A 21,048-nucleotide genomic window follows, 5' to 3' on the forward strand; every position below is an offset into this window, starting at 1 on the left:
TATATATATATATATATATATATATATCATCATCATCATCATCATCATGTGCAGCTTTCTCAACCGTTTCCAATTACGGTGCAGCCTCCCTTATTTCAATGTTATTCTATGTTCTTATTATTATTCGACGATGTCTTAGTTATTCGTTGTTCTTATAATTCGAGCTCATTTGCGCCCATATTTTTCTATATTGTGCTATTCGAGACCACGTTGTTCCTGTTAATTTTCTTATATCATAATCCCATCTGAGATTCGGGCGCCTCTTTGATCTCTTAGCGTTCCTGGGGTACCACATAGTTGTTCTAGTGGTCCATCTGTTGTCTGTTCTTCTTGCTATATATCCTGCCCATTGCCATTTCATGGATTTTATTCTTTGGATTACATCAGTCACCTGGGTTTGCCTCCGTATCCATTCAATTCTTTTACGATCCCTCTTTGTTATCCCTAGCATACATCTTTCCATTGCTCTTTGAGTTACTTGGAGTTTCGACGTTATTTCTCTGTTTAATATCCAAGTTTCACATCCATATGTCAAGACGGGTAATATGCATTGATCAAATACTCTCTTCTTGAGGTATAGTGGCATTTTGGACTTGAAGACTATGGAATTTCGTCCGAATGTTGACCATGCTTGTTTTATTCGTCTGTTGATTTCCGGAAGTGGTGATCCCGATTTATGTATGAGCTGTCCCAGGTATATGTATTCGTCTAATACTTCTAGCGAGGTTTCATTAATTTTTATTTCCATGTTGGCGATCAGATCATTGCACTTTATTTTAGTCTTTGCTAGGTTCATTTTTAGGCCTACCTCATTGCTGGATGTATTAAGGTCATTAATTTGTAGTTGTAATTCTTCAGGACTTCTAGCAATTAGAATGATGTCATCAGCGAATCTAAGATGGTCTTAGATATATATAGATATATAAAAATATATATTATACAGGGTGTTTCTTTGGGAGAGTAACATACGTTAACTAACAAAAGGCGATCTCCAAAACCCCATAGTTAGTGGGTCTTACTACATCAATAACAAAGCTGCTGGGTATTTTACCTATTTTGCCAATACATATTAAATTCATAACTGTTTAACCACACTGTATATTTTCTTTATATTTGTCCTGTGAATATCACGTTAAGGTGTCCAATTGATTAATTTATTTACAATTATAAGAAATTCAGGTCCTGATTAACATTAATAATTAATCCTACCCAAAAACAACACCCTGTATATAAGATTTTTTAAAAATGAATTCTGCACTTGAAAAGAGTGCATGCTCATGTAATTCACATAATTTCAGAATTCAAATGTAAATTTTTACAAGAAAAAACATTTTGCCGAAAATTAAAAGTTTACCACTACATTTAGTTTTTCATCCTCTTTTCAAATGCAGAATCCATTTTTAAAAAGCTAATGTACAGGGTGTTGTTTTTGAGTCGGAATATTTTTCCAAATTGTTTAATTCGGACCTGGATTTCTTATAATTATAAATAAATAAATAAAGTATATTCGCATACCAAATATAAAGAAAATTTACAGAGTGGTTACATAGTTGTGAATTAAATAAGAAGTTGGCAAGATAGATAAAACACTCAGTATCTTTGTTAGTGGTGAAGTAAGACCCATTACGTATGGGGTTTTTGAGATCGCCTAAGTGTCCCCTTTTTACAGTTAACGTATGTTACTTTCCCAACTAAACATCCTGTATATATAACAAATATATATCGACACACATACATATAGATATAGTCAATGTAGTTAACACAATAAATAATAAATTATGTGGTATGTATAGATCTAGCACATACATAAAAATATAAAACAAGATAAAAACTCAGCAGAGTTTCGCTCTGAGACAAATAAATAAGAATATACACCTTACAAAAAATTTAGAAAGCAGCATTTCCTGGTTACCAATACTCAGTGCTCATAAGAAAGTCCTTGACATCCATCCAACGGTATACAATAATAGCTTCAACTTATATTCCACTAAATTATTTTTGTCTATTTACAAACTTTCAAAACTATTCAAAATAGAATGTAATTTGCGATTGGTGTTTCTAGCGTTTCACTACATCAGCATTTTTATTACAAACAATGCAAAATGTTATTTACAGATATGTTAAATCACGAATGCTTTACGTTTTATAGAAATGACTAAATAGTATATGTATTTTTACACAAAATTAATAATAAAATGTAAAAACTTACCGATAAGTAAGGCTGGCTCTTTATGGTCGTCCACAAGAGAAGTCAACACTAGCAACAACGGATGCCCAACGGTAATTCTTTCTTTATCACTCGTAGAATCATCGTAAATAATCACTTCTCTAAACAACCTCTTTTTCAGTACTTCTTTTCCTTCTCTAGTCGTGGCCAGATCGGCCAAAGTTGCTTTGCCTTGTTGAAGACGTCTCCTGTTAAATCTGTCGGAACAGTTGACGTTTATAGCTCCCGCAATATGGTTCATATTGTAGCTGATAAAGGGCCTGCAATCCAACAATATATAACTCTTAGGTCCTGGTCTACGATCTTCCATTTTTGACTTAAGAGCATCGTCATCCATGTACTTAACATTATTCAGGACCCATGTTCGCTGCAAATGCGCCGACTCCGCACATGGGCTCGTAGGTAGGCTCACGCTGGAGGTATCCAGTTTGAAACGTTTCGGATTCGGGCAACCCAAGGGTAGATGAGACGGCGAAGTCTGAGATCCTGGCTCGCTAAAACTCCGATTAAGCGGTAGCTTCAAACCGTCTCTCGGCTGGCTACTTTCGAGGCAAACTGACATGACGATGCGGATTAGCGTCACAGTCTATATCTGGAAGACAGAAAAACTTTTATGTACAGGGTGAGTCAACGGTGCAATAAATTACTTCAAGTGTTCGTAATTCAATTTACGAGTTACTTTACTACGCCATAAAATGTGCGAACTTTTTAAGAAAGCTTTTATATAGTGTGTATCACAATAGCAAGGAGGCGCATAAAGTTTTAATGTTTCCACCACACCATCTGCGAGTAAATAAATTCTCAGTTTCCTGTTTTGTTAAACCAATTTATATAATTGATCGAATTTTAGGGGGTTCTCGAGATGTATGCATTTAATTAATTAACCACGCTTGCAAAGTGCATCTTTACAGACCTACGGTAATAAAAATCTTTAACAATTGCTAATAATCTGAATATCTGAATTCTTTAAATAATTGAATTTTATCTGACTCATATTGACAATTCATTAATATACTCAATATTTATTATACATTTTAAAGTAGACGACTTTAAAATGATATTGCCAATATAATTATTAAATTGGGAGAATTTTTCACCAATTAACAAAAAACAAAAATTGTTTAATTTATTAATGATTATATTTTGAGAACGATTTCCGAAGTTGAAATTGAAACTTATTTTAAACTTCAATTGTGGCTTATTCCCATTAAAACAGTAATTGCTTAAGATGCCACAAGAAAATAACTTCAGAACATTTATTCATTAATTAAAGATGAATATTTATTATGAATTATTTGTCGCACATAATAAAAAAACACTAAAATGTTAACATTATACCAATTTAGATTAAATAATGGTATTCATTAAAATTAAATCGCATTATTTTTTTTCTAATTCGAGCTCTCGCAATTCACACGCAGAATTCAAATGCAAAATATTACCAGAAAAAACATTTTGCCGAAAATTCAAGGTATACCACTAAATTTAGTTTTTCATCCTCTTATCAAATGCAGAATCCATTTTACAAAAATATAATATACAGGGTGTTGTTTTTGGGTCGGAATATTTTTTCAATATTAATTATTAATTTTAATCCGGACCTGTATTTCTTATAATTATAAATAAATTAATAAATTGGACATCTTAATTCACGTGCCAAATATAAAGAAAATATACAGTGTGGTTAAAAAGTTATGAATTAAATAAGAAGTTTCCAAAATAGTTAAAACACCCAGCAGCTTAATTATTGATGAAGTGAGATCCATTAATTATGGAGTTTTTGAGATCGACTGAGTGTTCCCTTTTTTTAGTTAAAGTTATAACGTTAAAATTCATAGAAAACACGTTAATATATGCGATACATATCTAAAATTTTTCTGCTCTACGGAATGGAAGCATGGACACTGACTGTTGCATCTATGAATCGGCTCGAAGCTTTCGAAATGTGGTGTTATAGGCGCATCTTACGTATATCCTGGGTTGACAGAGTTACTAATGTGGAGGTCCTGCGTAGAATGGGGAAAGAATGTGAAATTCTCATGACCGTCAAAACTAAAAAGTTGGAATATCTAGGACATGTAATGGGAAATCAAGAACGTTACGGCCTTCTCCAGCTGATTCTCCAAGGGAAAGTAAATGGTAAGAGAGGACCGGGAAGAAGACGCATTTCCTGGCTTCAAAATTTACGAAGGTGGTATAACACGACTACCACTGAACTGTTCCGCGCTGCAATAAACAAAGTAAAGATAGCCGTGATGATCGCCAACATCCGGAACGGATAGGCACTTTAAGAAGAAGAAGATCTAAAATTTTAACGAGGGGTGCACAAATCTTGAGAGAATATAGAAATTCTAGTATTAATTATTAAAGTAAGAAAATTCCGAAATAACAAAAAAAACAGAATACGACAAGATACAGTGAGACAAATTAATAAGACATGACTAAAACATGCTGTATATATTCAGGACCACCAAAAATCCCTAACGTTTAAATTAAATCAGCACAGCTCCGTATATTCTATCGAAATTTTTACAATATATCAATCTCTAGAATGGGCTGTTAACAAAGGAATTTCTGATTACTAATTTGCAGTTGCCAAGATTGGAGGTGGAGATAAGACACAGTACATTGGAGCACATGGACTTGGAGTCAGAAACGAGAGAGGAGGCCTCCTAGAAAAATTCGCAGAAAACTGAACTAATTGTCACCAACACACTCTTCCAATTACCAAATCGCAAGCTGTACACGTGGAAATCCCCTCAAGACAGACCCGGGAGAATTATTAGGAATCAAATAGACTACATTTTAGTAAATAAAAGATTCCGAAACAGCTTTACATCTGTCAAGACTTATCCTGGAGCAGACTTAGAGACAGACCACGTTCCACTGGTAGGAGTATTTCGAGTAAAACTCAAAACAGTGCAGAAAAGTAAAGCACAATCATACGACCTACGTATGCTGAAAGACCTTGATACGAGGATGAGAGTCCAAGCCACGTTAAACGAGCAAGTGACTGCAATTAGAGACGAATCGAACGAAGAACAAACGATCAAACATATTACAGAAATAGTGCAAAATGTAAAGGATAAACACTTAAAGACAGATAGATTAATGAAGAAAAAATCATGGATGACAGATGAGATCCTGAAACTAATGGACGAGAGAAGAGAAGCCAAAAATGACCCAGACAAATATAAAACCATAAATATATTAATAAGAACGAAAATCAGAGAAGCGAAAGAAAAAGAAGCAATGGAAAGTTGCGAAGAAATTGAGACTCTGCAGTCAAAGTACGATAGTCACAATGTACATAGGAAAGTTAAAGAACTGACAGGGGTACTAAGACGAAGGCAGAAAGGAAATATAACTGATTCTGACGCAAACATCATCTTGGACAAACACAGTAAAATAAGAACGTGGAAAGAATATCTAGAAAAACTATTTGAAGACCAAAGAGATAACACCTTTAAGCTAGAAGAAGAGGTAAATGATGGACCAAGAATATTACAGCAGGAAGTTTACTCCGCAATAACACAGTCTCCGGATGGCAAAGCGGCAGGCCCTAATAATATACAAGCAAAACTACTCAAACTAATGGACAACGAATCTACAGCAATAATCACAAAGATATTCAACAACATATACAACTCTGGAGAAATACCAACAGAATGGCTAAAATCTGAGTTTATTGCACTTCCAAAAAAAACAGTAGCCAAGAAATGCGAAGATTACCGTACTATAAGCCTCATGAGTCATCTCCTAAAATTGTTCCTAAATATAATTCATAGGAGAATCTACAAGCTCTGTGAAAGTCAAATTTCTCCCAACCAGTTCGGGTTCACAAATGCTGTTGGTACTAGAGAGGCTTTGTTCTCAGTACAAATCTTATTCCAGAGATGCAGAGACGTATACGCATGTCTGGTTAATTACGAGAAAGCGTTTGATCGAGTACAGCACGCCAATATGATACAAATACTAAAAGAAACAGGAATTAACAACCAAGATCTGAAAATAACTAGAAGTATCTACTGGAATCAGACAGCAAATCTCAGAGTTGAAGGTGAACACACTATGTGAAAATCATGCGTGAAGTAAGGCAAGGCTGCATTTTGTCTCCTCTAATCTTCAATCTGTACTCTGAAAGAATATTTATCGAAGCTTTGCACGAAACTGAAAAAGGTATTCTACTAAATGGTTACCGGCTAAACATCAGATATGCAGATGACACCATAGTATTTGCGGCAACTTAGAAGACCTACAAGTTCTTATGAACAAAATCACATATTACAGTCAACAATATGGACTCAATATAAACGTTAAGAAGACAAAGCTTATGATAATTAGCAAGAAAAGAATAACAGAAGGTCAAGTCTACGTCAACCAATCCCCTGCAGAAAGAGTGACGCACTACAACTACCTCTGCACCATAATAAATGAAGAATGGACCAACAACCAGGAGATAAGAGCAGGCATCGGAAAAGCTAGATCCACCTTCAATCGGATGGGGGCCTTCTTCAAGAGTCACAACCTCTCTCTTGATATAAAAGTAAGAATGCTGCGATGCTACGTCTTCTCTGCCCTTTTATTACAAATTTATTAAAACAAATTTCTTAGCTCTTTGTTTTAATAAATTTTTAGAGCATTTCTGATGAAGCCAACAATCAGTTGGCGAAATATTAAGTGACTAGAAAATAGAATTATTTTAATTCCAGACCGATAGAGGAATTATTTCATGACCGGAGAGAAGCTAGTACATCTGTAGATAGCCAAAAGGGAGATGTAAGCCCAGAGATAACCAAATCAGAGGTTAGTCAGGCATTAAACTCAATGAAAACCAATAAATCTGCTGGTCCAGATGAATTACCAAGCGAGCTATTAAAGTTGGTCAACGAGAAAAACCTGGACATAATAGTAGAACTGTTCAACGCTATCTATACTACGGGAATCATCCCTAGAGAAATGCTGACATCAGCATTTGTGTGTTTGCCAAAGAAAGTGAATGCCAAAGAGTGCAGTGATTATCGAACCATAAGCTTAATGTCACATACCTTTAAAATTCTGTTGAAAATGATCCACGCCAGAATTCACTGTAAACTGGAGCTGGATATTAGTGACACACAATATGGGTTCCGCAATAGTATGGGTACCAGAGATGCACTAATCTCCTTCAAGGTGCTGACGCAGAGATGTTTGGATGTTAACCGTCCTCTTTACGTCTGTTTTATAGACTACAATAAAGCGTTTGATAGAGTAAAACATGACCGACTCATGGAAATTCTAAAAAATAAAAACCTAGATGAAAGAGATTTAAGGCTAATAACAAACCTTTATTACAAACAGCGAGCAATAGTACGAATTGAAAAAGAGAAATCTGAAGAAATAGAAATAAAAAGAGGAGTCAGGCAAGGCTGCATACTCTATTATTTAACGCTTATTCTGAAGAGGTAATTCGAGAAACTCTGGAAGATGAAACAGTCGGCATAAGAGTAAATGGAGTCATAGTTAACAAAAAAAGATATGCAGATGATACAGTAATAATAGCCGATAGTTTACAAGACCTGGAAAGACTAATAAGTAAAATAGTAATGTGTAGTAGGGAGTACGGACTCTCGCTTAATATCAAAAAGACGAAGTTTATGAAAATTTGTAAAAACAACCATAATACTAACGAAATCTTGATAGTAGAGGGCCAGCAGATCGAAAGAGTAAAAAAGTACACTTACCTAGGAACACTTATAACAGAAAATAATGACTACACTGCAGAAATCAAAGTCAGAATCGAAAAAGCACGTTCTAATTTTATGAAAAAAATGAAAAATGTCCTATGTGGCAAAGATTTAACATTAGCTCTTAAAGTACGCCTAACAAAATGTTACGTATACAGTGTATTATACTATGGAGTGGAATCATGGACGTTAAATCTAGACACAATGAGACGACTTAACGCCTTTGAAATGTGGACCTATAGAAGAATTAGAAGCAGAAGACCTATATCCTGGGTTGACGGAGTTACTAATGTGGAGGTCCTGCGTAGAATGGGGAAAGAATGTGAAATTCTCATGACCGTCAAAACTAAAAAGTTGGAATATCTAGGACATGTAATGAGAAATCAAGAACGTTACGGCCTTCTCCAGCTGATTCTCCAAGGGAAGGTAAATGGTAAGAGAGGACCGGGGAGAAGACGGATTTCCTGGCTTCAAAATTTACGAAAGTGGTATAACACGACTACCACTGAACTGTTCCGCGCTGCAATAAACAAAGTAAAGATAGCCGTGATGATCGCCAACATCCGGAACGGATAGGCACTTTAGGAAGAAAAAGATAGAAGAATTATGAGGGTTTCGTGGGTAGATAGAGTTACGAACAATGAAGTACTGAGAAGAATAGGTAAAGAGAAGGAAGTTGAACCTACAATTAAAGAAAGAAAGCTACAGTATCTGTAGCAAGTATGGCATCCTGCGACTCATAATGCAAGGAAAGATAGATGGCAGAAGAAGCATCTATTGGGAGGTACTGCCACAAAAATTAAAATAGCTATGATGATTGCCAACCTCCGTAGCGGAGATGGCACCTGAAGAAGAAGAAATTATTCCAATAGAAAAATGTATTTCATATTTTTTAGATGTTTTTTATCCATTCAGCATCTCTACTATCGGTCCTGAACAAGTATACGTACTCGTCAATTTATGAGTTAGTTTTTCTTTCTTAGCTTTGGTTAAGATGTATACTCTCAAAAGAAGCTACATTCAAAAATAAAGTAATGGCCTTGTTAATCTTCACAAGTCACACTTTTGTAACAAAATGTATGCTGGGTACGTTAAACATTAAAATAATGTTTCACTTAATCAATGTGTGATAATGATAAAGTAGTTATTTGCACAGATGAATGTTTTGTGCAACTTGTCGCTAGCATTAATGACTGACAGAGGTTATGTCACACAGCAATATCGATAAAAACAAATAGCTGTGGAGGTTTTATTTATTATCAATATTTTATGATATAACACCAATAAATTTTTGTTCTACAGTTACGTAAAATACTGAATACAAATTATCTACTACCAGGGAAGATAATATGCATAACTGATTCTCTATCCGTCAAAATATCAATAATTGAATGATTGACTGATGCCAGAATCTACTGAATAGCTGATAGGAAATGAGGGAATACGGGAGAGGAACGACAATCGAAATCGACTAATCGAATTTTGCGAACAAAATGAATTTACAATAGGTGGAAGCATCTTTAAACATAAGCGTATATACAAGGAAACATGGAAATCACCAGGAAGGAGGTACAAGAACCAAATATATCACATAACAATTGAGTCTAAATGAAGAAGCGAACTGAGAAATTGGCAATTAACCGAACTGTATCACAACAAACTGGAGAGTTAGTCTAAGAAAAATGAAAATCTTAAAAAAGGAAGGATCAGAAAAAGAGAGGTCACTTGAAAGGAAATATAAGGAAAAAAAATCGCAAAAATAAAAAATCAAGCCAGAAAATATAAATGAAGCTATATAAAGAATACGACCTACGAACACAATATATAATCAAACGACACCTAACAGTAAAAGCACAAAGAAATATACGAGAAGTTAAGGATAAGCAGGGAAACAGAATAAAAAATGAGAAAGAAATAATACAAAGATGGAAGGAATACTTCGACGAAATATATGATAAGCATGTAATAACATAAAGTATAGAAGATGAAGAAGAATCACCAGAGCTAGAAATCAACATTGGAGAAATTACAAGGAAAGAAATTGGAAATACACTAAAACTTTTAAAGAATAGAAATGCCGCAGGAATCGACAATATACCCATAGACCTAATAAAAGCAGATACTGAGCAATCAATAGAAATGTTGCATACACTTTTGAACAAGATATGGAATGATGAACGAATTCAGCGACAAAAACCAAAAACCAATGTACTTTGACGATATAAACATAAAACATAACATTAAAAAGAATTTAACAATAGAATAAAAAACATCGGAGAACAATTAGAAGATCCAGAAGAACTATGGAGTGAATTTAAAAACCAAGTTAATGAAATCTACACAAACAATGATTATAGAAAAAAATTAGTCAAGAAAAATAAATGGATGACAGATGACATCTTGAAATTAATGGAACAACGTCGACTGATAAAATCTAATGAAACAGAATATAGACACCTGCAGAGAAGAATAGAAAAGGAGATCAAATTAGCCAAAGAAAAATGGATGAGAGAAAGGTGCGACGAAATGGAGGATGTAATATCTAAACACGACTTATTTAATATACACAAAAAACTAAAAGAAATGAGTAACATATTTAAAAAACGACTTCCCTCTGTACTCGTTGACAATAATAACAAAACTGAACTGACGGCCCAGAAATTATGAAATGTGAGGTAGAACACGCTATAAATAATGCTAAAAGGAAAGCTTGTGGTTCAGATGATACACCAACTGAGTTGCTGAAACTAATAGAGGATGATAACATAAAATTAGTAGTAAGACTTTTTAATTCAATATATAACACCGGAGTGATTCCCACAGATTGGCTCAAATCCATCTTTCTCGCAATACCTAAAAAACACAATGCGAGAAAATGCTCAGAATATCGATTCTGAGCATTTAGAAAGAAGAAAGAAGACTAAAATATCTTAGGTTTGAAATATCTTAAGTGTGAAATGTATAATATTATTAAGGCAATAAACGTTTTTATTTTTATTTTTTTGTGACCCGGCCAGTCAGCAATTTTACCCTTTTGGCCAAGAAACGCATAAGCGACCAATACTCAACAAGGAGGGATGGAAATAGAGAAATAGAGAGCATAGCTAGTATGTTCCATTGGAAGTGTTTTCCTTTGCAAATTTAAAAAACTGTTGAATGGCTAGTATGTTTCTTGAAAAGTATTTTCCTTTACAAATAAGTAGCAGGAATGCCTTTAAAAATTTGGTTCCAAATGCTTGTTTGCGGATTTAAATCTAAATAAATTTAAAACTATTAATCACACATAAACAACCGACATTTTTAATATAAATTTGAAAATACTTCATCCCATCGTTGACTCACCCTATATATTACTAATGTATATTGTATATGGGACGTCATATGCAGGATCAGCTTTGGCAAACGCGTCGTACGAACAAATTATCAACTACGATTTATTTGTTTTTAATTTAAAAAACGCATTAATTTTATTCACAAGCGTAATTAAAGGAAAAACGTTACATACATTATTATGTACCTACATACAATATATTTTAAAATATATTGTGATCTATCTTCTGTTTATAGGCCACATTAATCTAACACGATAATTGTTTATTTATTTACTTTTTCTTATCGTTTTAATTGCAATATTGAAAGAGTAATAAAAATTTGAGTGGCAACAAATATTGTTTGCATAAGAAAAATGTTAGTCATACCGATAATGAGCAGAACAGACATACGGATAAACTAACTCAAGCTCGTTCACATTTAATTGTCTGGGCAGAATCAGAACTTGAAGAAGATAAGTAAAGCAAATACAGGAAAGAATCGAATACATAGTAAAATACAGTAAGAAGAAAAAACTGATATATCCTGAATATCAGGATTAAAATATGGACACAAACGACGATAGAAATAAGAAAAGGAATGGAAAATTTGATAGCCTGAAAACTACAAGTAAAAGTAAAATTCAGGAATGCAACAAAGATTGTGGTGAATCTCTGCGTTATAAACATAGAAACAATGATAGAAAAAATAGAGATATTGAAAAACTAGAGCAAGTTAAAAACCCACAACGACCGCATTTACATAAACAATTACTTAAAAATTAAAGAAAAGTGGCGAAAGAATAGTGTTGCCCGAATGCAAGAACAAGACGAGACTTAGACAGTCTTGGTCTTGGTTTTGCGCCAATAAACCTGGTCTTGGTCTTGGTACTGCGCTTCCGGTCTTGCTTAATTAGAAAAACAATTGCTACTTGCGAATTAGATTCGAAGGAAAGCTCAATTGGGAATGAAGTTTAGTGATGTCGAAAAAGTAACTACTCATTACTTTATATTCGTTTCTATACAATACCAATACCCTAAAGTACCGAATACCAAACCGAGAATTATATATCGTTACTGCGTTACTTTAAATATTTCGGTATTTTGTTTACACGATGGCCGGCATAATCTGTTATTAATTTGTGTCGTAGCTTTTGAATATTAGCCGCGCTGTTTCAGCACATTTTGTTTAACCGAATAATCTCATCAGCAGAAACGATGTTTAGTCTTAGGCCGATAAGATTTGTGGTATAGATTCCTAACTAAATTATTAATACGATATTACTGTCGGCGTCGCAACGCAAGATTATTTTATGATTAGAGGCTATTCTCAAAATCTGGACAATTAATTTCAGAGCGAAGAACTCGTCTGCTAGGAAATAATCTACAAAATATTTTATTTTTACACTGTAATTATGATCTCTAATTACGTTTCAAATGTGTCGTGTTCTTTTAATGAATATTTTAATTCGCTATATATGTTTAAATCCAATTTTCCAAATTTTAGTTGAATATTTTTTTGCATCTCATAGAGTCTCTAAGCATATACTAAGACTACTATACTCCCTAAAACGACACTCAGTCATACCTGCAATACGCAAGAGTCTCGCAGGCTTAGTCTTGTTCTTGCTCAAATCTTGCACGGTCAGTCTTGGTCTTGCTAAAATTATGCGGTCTTGGTCTTGCGAAAAAACAAGAACAAGACCAAGACTGCAAGATCAAGACCGATTTTGGCCAACACTACATACAACTAATAAATGATAAGCAACAAAGGAAAACTGGTAATTACATGGCTACAATAAGGACGATGATGTTGTGGAAGGAAAATAAGATTGAAAATGGATTGAAAGTGGAAACATAGAACGTAAGGAGCATTAAGAAATTTTGATAAAATACGTGAGAAATATGGAATCGAAATAATGGTCTTACAAGAAACCAAGCAGCTGGGAAGTGAAATAGTGAAAGTTGGAAAAAGTACTCTTTTTAAAAGCGGCGGGAAAACTAGATATCTGGGGATGGGTTTTATAGTGTCAGAGAGAATAAGCTGCGTAATAACTGACTTTCAAGCAATATCAGAAAGACTATGCTATTTAACATTGCGCGGGAAATATAGAAAAATCAGCAACGCACATGCTCCTATAGAAGAGAAAGATATGGAAATAAAAAATAAGTTCTATGAACAATTCGGTGAACCAATTGAAAAAGTACCAAAATATGACATAAAAATAATTGTGGAAGATATGAATGTGAAAGTAGGAAGCGAAGATATTTATAGGAATATAATAGGTAGTAAAAGCCTGCATAAAGAAAGTAATGGCAATGGAAAAAAATCCTAACGCAGAGGAACAACGCAAAAATGGAAAATATTAGAAATAGTACAGAAAAAAGTAAAGAGCATTATAAAACCAACAGGAGAGAAGCTAAACGATTATACAGACAAAAGAAAAAAAATACTGGAAAAACAACTAAAAATAATAGAAGACAACTATGCCCAAAAAGAAATTAAAAATTTGTATAAGAGTAAAAAAGGAGTGACACAAAATAAAAGCAAAATGTTTGGCAGAAATAAAGATGGTTTGTTACTAGGAGAGAAAACAGAAAAATTAAACACACGAGCAGAGTATTTCGACGAATCATTAAACGATAAAGGCCAAACAGGAACAGAAATACAACAAAGAACACAAGAAACAGAAACAACAAACACAAGAACCTACAGAGAAGTGGGTAATAGTATAATAAAGTAAATAAGAGATCTAAAAAATAATGAAAGTGTGGGAGAAAACGGAGTTTCAGCAGAAGTATTAAAAGTAGGAGGAGATATACTGCAGCAAAAGATAGCTCGACTTGTTATAAAAGTATGGGAAGACAAAAAAGCCAGAGCAATGGAAAGCAGCACCCATCTACCCAATGCACAAGAAAGGTGATAAAACTGTCTGAAAATTACCGAGGAATCACACTATTAAAAAGTAGTATATAAAGTATTAGCAAAAATTATAAGTATAATAAAAACCTACGAAACAGAGATAATAGGAGAATACCATGCTGGTTTCAAACAGGGAAGAACAACTACGAAGCAATGGAGCTAGCTCCACTAGGACTACCAGAGACACTGATACGATTAGATAAAACGACGCTAACTAATGCAGGCAATAAAGTCATGATAGAAAGAAGTCTTTTAAATCATTGTGTAACTTAGTACCAGAAAAAATACTTAAATAGAAGATCCATGTCCAAACAAGCGGCATGATTCTGAACAAAAGACAACAGTGCATAGGTTTCGCAAATGACTTGGTATTTCTGACACGTTCAAGAATAGAACTTGGAAAAATGTTCACAAAATTTGAAGAAGAAGCTAGAAAATATGGCCTGACTACAAATCAATCCAAGTATATGGAAATGAGAGGGGAAAATGCAAAAGAAAATAAATGGATCATTTTAAGGACGAATAAGAGCGAGTAGAGAGAGAGGAGACGAAGAGAGAGAAATAAATAAACGGTTGTTGAAAGGCAGCAAAGCAGTAGGATCATTAAACGCACTATTGAAGACAAAAAATGAATCCAGGGCACCCAAGATTCGAACTTATGAAACAATAGTGAGACCAACGGTGGTGGATGCATATGAAACTTTGACAATGAATCAGAAAGAAAAACAAAAGTTAGAGATTTGGGAGAGGAAAATATAGAGAACAATTTTTGGTCGTATTAAGTAGGGAATTATGCAGAAGAATACACCAGAAACTAAGAGATCTATAAGAGATCCAAAATAACACAGAAAATCAGGAAATAGAGAGTTAGATGGTTGGGACATGTTTTACGAATGCCAAAAGAACGAAACGTCCTAATAGTTCTACAAGCAGGAGAACAAACGAAGAAAAGAAGAGGGAGGCCATGAAGGAAGTAGTTTGGTGTCGTCCGGACTGGCATAGAAGAAATGGGAACAAGGGACTGAAGAGAATAATTGATGGACCAGAATAAGTAGAAGAAACTAGTTAGCCAAAAGAGCTCATAAAAACCATATATTGATAAAAAAAGAGAATTTATGATGAAGTTAATTTGCAAAATTTAATTCAGGCTCGGGCTTCGATCTTGCTGCAAGAATAGCTTCTTTTGCAGCTGATTGAATCGACTGCTTTAGATTTTGTACTCTTAACTCAAGATTTGCTTTTATTTGAGTGTTACCATCAGTGTATCGATTTGTAAAATTTGGTTTGTTATATTTTTGATGAGACACATTTAATGTTAAATGAATTATTGCGTGATTTTGATCTAGTTAGTTAAACGCAGAATGAAAGAATACATTATTACTGAGGGCCGAAAGTCCCTGAAAACTTCTATAATGTTTATTTTATTAAGTTACAGGGCTGAAAAAAAAAAGAAAATTTAGTGTTATTTTTAATTTCAAATATCTCATTCAAAAAAACTTTTTGTTTATTCTAAGGGACTTTCGGCCCTCGGTAATAATGTAATCTTTCATTCTGCGTTTAAATTTTTCAAAAATATTTGTTAGTTTTCTCAGGATTCGAAAAAAAATGATTGCATTTAAAAAGCATTGGCCCGAAATTTTGCGCCTACGCTATTAACAAATCGATGGAGATAAAAAAAGTCAAAGAGCGCTGCGATTATGTCAGTCTAGTTTAGTTTCCAGTATTAGATGCTAGTTAGCAAAATATAGTGCTTATAATTTTGCATATTAGTGCCTAATGCAATCATTTATGTTTCGCATAAAATAAAGAGGCACCATTGGGTAAACCCTAAAGATTTATCGTTTCTTAATCTTAGGTTAGAATAGAATTGCTTACTGGTCTAAAAGAGGGCCAGATTTTATCTAATAACATAAATTTGGAAAAAAAAATATCTGTATTGTTATATCATTTGTTTACTTGGTAGACAATGAATGCTTTGTTATGGCTTATTTTGAAAATGTAAAAATTATACACAAGAATATAAATATACCTATCTGAAAGAATAGTTAGCGTAAAAATTACAGAAACTCAGAAAGTTCTCCTCGAACATAAGGAATAAGCAGAACTACTTACAGAATCTGACTTAACAATGGCAGGTGTGATCTTGTTGAAACGTTGTCAAAACAATAAGTTTCTAAAAACCAAAACAATTTAACGCGGAGTCAAACTCGGAAACCCACAGAAATCACATAGCTCCCGCGGAAAACTCAAATCCAAATATATATATTATCATTATATCGTTATGGAGTAGAAGAAATCTTGGTAAACATTAAATCAAATATCATAATCAAAGACACATCTTGGCGAAAGACAGATACTAAAAGATATAAAGAAAAGGAAAAAGCTTATCTGAAATACATATCAACTAAGAGACAATAATCTCCCTAAGGAAACTTTTTAGGGAGATCCACAAATACTTTGAAGTATCCCTCAAACCCTTCTACCCTCCGGAGTAAACCTAACGCGAAAGAAAAATCATTGGGAACGGCAACAAAAAACCACTCCAATTAAATTTCCCGCGTAAAATTAACATGGGGAAAAGCAACGAAGAACGTATTACTGGCGTTTGGAAACCAAAATCTCCCGGTGGGAGTCTACCCGGCCGTAATCACACGAAATATCTGCAACTTTCTGAGTGTACAATTACTAAATATACTAAATATAAATATAAAAATACTAAAGATTTCTGAGTGTACAATTAGTGTAGGTACGTCAAGCAGCATCCATTCGCATTATTGGAAAATCGGCAGAGGAATATATGATCCTAAAAGGAGTTAGACAAGGTTGCATACCAGCCCCACTGTTATGTAATCTATACTCTCATAGAACCTTGAAACAAGCTCTACATAAATTTGAATATGGTGTAAACATTAATAGAGAACTAATAAATACAATCAGATACGCAGATTATACAATTATATTGAGTGATGACTTAAATGACTGCAAGACCTCTTAAATGTTATAGACACGGTGGGAAAAGAGATGAGACTAAACATTAACTGTTCTAAAACAAACCAGATAGATGAGACAGAAACAGACCAGATGAAGACGTAACAAAAAACGAAAAGAATGAATTCTGAGACAAATTACATGAAGTGATAAATGATTGTACAGAGAAAATTGTGATCACAGGAGACATGAACAGTAGAGAGGGAAAGAAGCAGAAAAATGGGAGGAAAAAATAAACAAAAATGGAAAATTACTACTCGAATTCTGTCTAGACAATAACCTGGTGATTATGAACACACACTTCCAACATAAAAGGATACACAAGATCACAAGAGAAGTCAAATCAAGAGACGAACAATCAATTATAGACTATACTATAGTGCAAAAAACAGAGAAGAACTGGATAAGAGACGTAAGGGTAAAAAGGAGTTATGAAATTGGTAGTGACCACTATCTACTAGAAACCACATTCAAAACCAAAAGAAAAGAAATAAAAAGAAATGAGAACATAAACAGAAAACATAAAGAAATAATAAAAATTTATAAACTAAGGGAAGAAACAACGAAAATAAGATACTCAGAAGGGCTAGAGAAAGAGATGGACAATGAACATGAAATAACAGAAACAATAGAAGAAGAATGGGGAAAATTTAAAAATACAATGATAAAAACAGCTAAATCAATATGTGGAACTACAAGAAATGACAACAGAGGAAAACGAACATCTTGGTGGAACGATGAAGTGAAAAGAGAAATAAAAGAGAAGAAATTATGGAAATAATACATACAAGACAAAACACAACAAAAATATGAAAATTATAAGAGACAAAGAACAAAAGTTAAAGAGATAGTTAAGAAAGACAAAAAGAAAAGTTGGGAAAAATTCGGGGAAAAAATGGAAGAAAACAGCACAGAAAACGTAAAATTATTTTACAGAACACTGAAAAACCTAAGAAGCAACAAAGAAACGAAACTGAAACAAATAATAAACAAGGAAGGAACAATAATAAACGACGATAAGACAATAATGGAAAGATGGAGGGAACATTTCCAGCTGATACTGAATGGAAATCAAGCGAATACAATGGAGAAGGAAAGTCATAACAAGAGAGTATCCATGAGAAACACGGAAAATCCAGAAACTATAGAAAAAGAAGAACTGGAAGAAGCAATAAGAAAGATAAAGATTGGAAAAGCACCAGGAAGCGATGAAGTAGCACCAGAAATGATGAAATACATAAGAGTAAAAGCAAAAGAAAAATTGTTACACATATATAACCTAATATGGAAGAGAAAACTAATACCCAGAGAATGGACAAATGCAGTAATTATACCTATATACAAGAAAGGAAACACAAGAGACTGTAGGAACTATAGAGGTATATCACTATGTGTAGCAGCAAAAGTATACGAAACCATAATAGAAAGGAAAATTAGAAAAGAAATAGAACATAAATTAGAGGATGTACAAAGTGGATTCAGGAAAGGACACAACACACAAGACCATATATTCACCATGCAACAAGTAATAGAAAAAGCCTTAAAGAAAAATAAAGAAATATATCTGAGCTTTATAGACATGGAAAAAGCATTCGACTCAGTCATAACAAAAGATATATGGGAAAGCCTAAAGAAGAAACAAGTAAGTGAAGAACTGATAGAAGCAACAAAGAGTATATACATGAAAACAACAAATACAGTAAGAATGTTAAATATACAGTCAGAACCATTTGAAACCACTCAAGGAGTTAGACAAGGGGGAAGTCTCAGCCCAGTGCTATTCATAAATGTAATAGATGAGATAGTGAAAGAATGTAAGAAAACATTCAAGAAATACTGCATCGGTTGGAACAGAATGCAAATGATAAATGCTGAGATGTGTATATTTGCAAACAACATAGTATTAATTGCGGAAACTGCAGAAAAACTGAAATATAACTTAGAGAAATGGAACCTAGAAGCAAGCAAATACAACTTAAACGTAAACAAAGAGAAGACTCAGATAATGAAAATATCAAGGAAACAAGGGACGGAAGATCAAATAGAAGTAATGATAGACCAACAAAAAATAAGACAGACAAATTCATACAAATACTTAGGAACAGTAATCAACAACAAAGGAGACATCGAGGACGATCTTAACAACAGAATGGAAAACACAGGAAAACTATTCCAAGCAGTAAGCACTAAATAGAGGATTCCTTAATAACAAAGAAATATCAACACAGACCAAGATGACAATATACAAAACAATATATAGACCTACAGTGACATATGGAGCAGAAAATTGGTTATTAAACAAAAGATATCAGAGCAGAATTCAGGCAGCAGAGATGAAATACCTCAGAAGAACGATCGGAGTAAAAAGAACTGATAGAATCAGAAATGAAGAAATAAGAGAAAGACTTAAAATCAAACCGATACTCGACTCAATCAAGGAGAAAAAATTGGCATGGTTCGGACATCTAACCCGGATGGACAATAATAGACAAGTAAAAAGAGTGTGGGACGCCAAACCAATAGGGAAGAACAGAAGAAGAAGACCCATTAAAGAATGGAACAGTGACATCTCGCAGATACTGCAGAGTAAGGGTAAGACTTGGCAGGAAGCAACACAGATGGCATCCAATAGAAAGGAATGGAGAAAGTTCGTTAAGAGCTAGGACACCTCAAAAGACTGTCAAATATTGTAATTTAATGAATTGTATTATAAACGGCCCAACACCAAAAGGTACAAATGGGTCTACTGATTAAGTAAGGAATCGCTCGCCATATGAAGATACACAGTTACGGGTGGGTGGACAACCAATATAAAAAGTATACAATTTGAAATATCTGGGTTGCGATATTACTGAACAACTAGATCCAGGTAAGGAGATAAAATGTAGAAATGAGATGCTCATTACATGCCCCTTCGGAAATCGTTCTCAAAATACAAATGTTTTGTATTTTGAGAACGATTTCCGAAGTGGAAATTGAAACGTCAATAAACGTACTTTAACCTTTAATTGTGGCTTATTCCCATTTAAATAGTAATTACTTTAACATGCCACAAAAAAATAGCTTCAGAACAATATTAAGAAACCGTTATGGTTCCAGCGTTATTCAAAATTTTCGGAGATTGGAAATTCTTTACAAAAAACTGACACATTGTCAAAATTCCATCAAATTTTTACGAAGATGTAGAGACAACAACCTATAGTCGGTTCGCTATATTTACGCGGGTTTAGGATTAACAAAATTATGCTAATGACTCATTGATAACCAGTTGCAGTAAACGACTTCCCAGAAAATTAGGTAAAAACTGCATTAATGGTCATATTTTAAAATACATTGTTGAATTGATTCTTTGCCAGTGTTGACATTGTATGTTTGGTGGAAATATTTAAAAATGCCTAGACGTGTGTTAGATGTAGATAGTCTAATTTGTAGTGTACATAAGTATTTTACGGATGAAAAAGAAAATGGCGGTCCTTTAAAATCGGTAATGTCTGTTAAACAACGCGTATGTGATGCTCTAGGAATTAGTGAAACCAAACTAAGAGGAGTATTACAAAATCGCAATAATGAACGGCCGAAAGAAGATCACCGAAAAACTCGCCTATCATTGAAAACGAAAGATATTCCAGATGGAAAAAAATTTGAAATTCGTGATACCATTTATCGAATGCGAGCCAACAAGGAACATGTGACCTTAAATACAATTCTCTCGGAATTAAAAGATAGAAAATTTGACGAAATTGGCAGAACAAGTTTATGGCAAGTGATACATAATTTGGGTTTCAAATTTCAAAAAGATGATAACAGAAAAGCCCTTTGTGAAAGAAGTTCTGTTGTGCATAAAAGAATTAACTTTCTAAGAAAATATTCTAAATT

The 21,048-nt window shown here is 33.7% G+C and overlaps 2 protein-coding genes across 2 annotated transcripts in view; one reads left to right on the top strand and one right to left on the bottom strand.

Annotated features, from left to right (window-relative positions):
- LOC140452421 (dual specificity protein phosphatase 10-like) overlaps nt 1-21,048 on the bottom strand; it is a 114,452-nt gene that overhangs the window by 86,559 nt on the left and 6,845 nt on the right. Inside the window, exon 2 of the mRNA XM_072546673.1 lies at nt 2,210-2,819. Within this exon, the coding sequence (XP_072402774.1) occupies nt 2,210-2,789 (580 nt within the window). The 5' untranslated portion in view covers nt 2,790-2,819. The remainder of the gene's footprint in view (nt 1-2,209; nt 2,820-21,048) is intronic.
- On the top strand, nt 13,181-13,597 carry LOC140451761 (uncharacterized). The gene has a single exon (XM_072545611.1). It carries the CDS (start codon nt 13,181-13,183, stop codon nt 13,595-13,597), a length of 417 nt encoding a protein of 138 aa, XP_072401712.1.

The sequence above is a fragment of the Diabrotica undecimpunctata genome, chromosome 10 (genome assembly GCF_040954645.1).
Source record: "Diabrotica undecimpunctata isolate CICGRU chromosome 10, icDiaUnde3, whole genome shotgun sequence".
Taxonomy (NCBI): domain Eukaryota; kingdom Metazoa; phylum Arthropoda; class Insecta; order Coleoptera; family Chrysomelidae; genus Diabrotica; species Diabrotica undecimpunctata.

Bases quoted from the DNA above. Each gene is read 5' to 3' on its own strand.
- LOC140451761 (XM_072545611.1), top strand. From the start codon at position 13,181: ATGGTCTTACAAGAAACCAAGCAGCTGGGAAGTGAAATAGTGAAAGTT.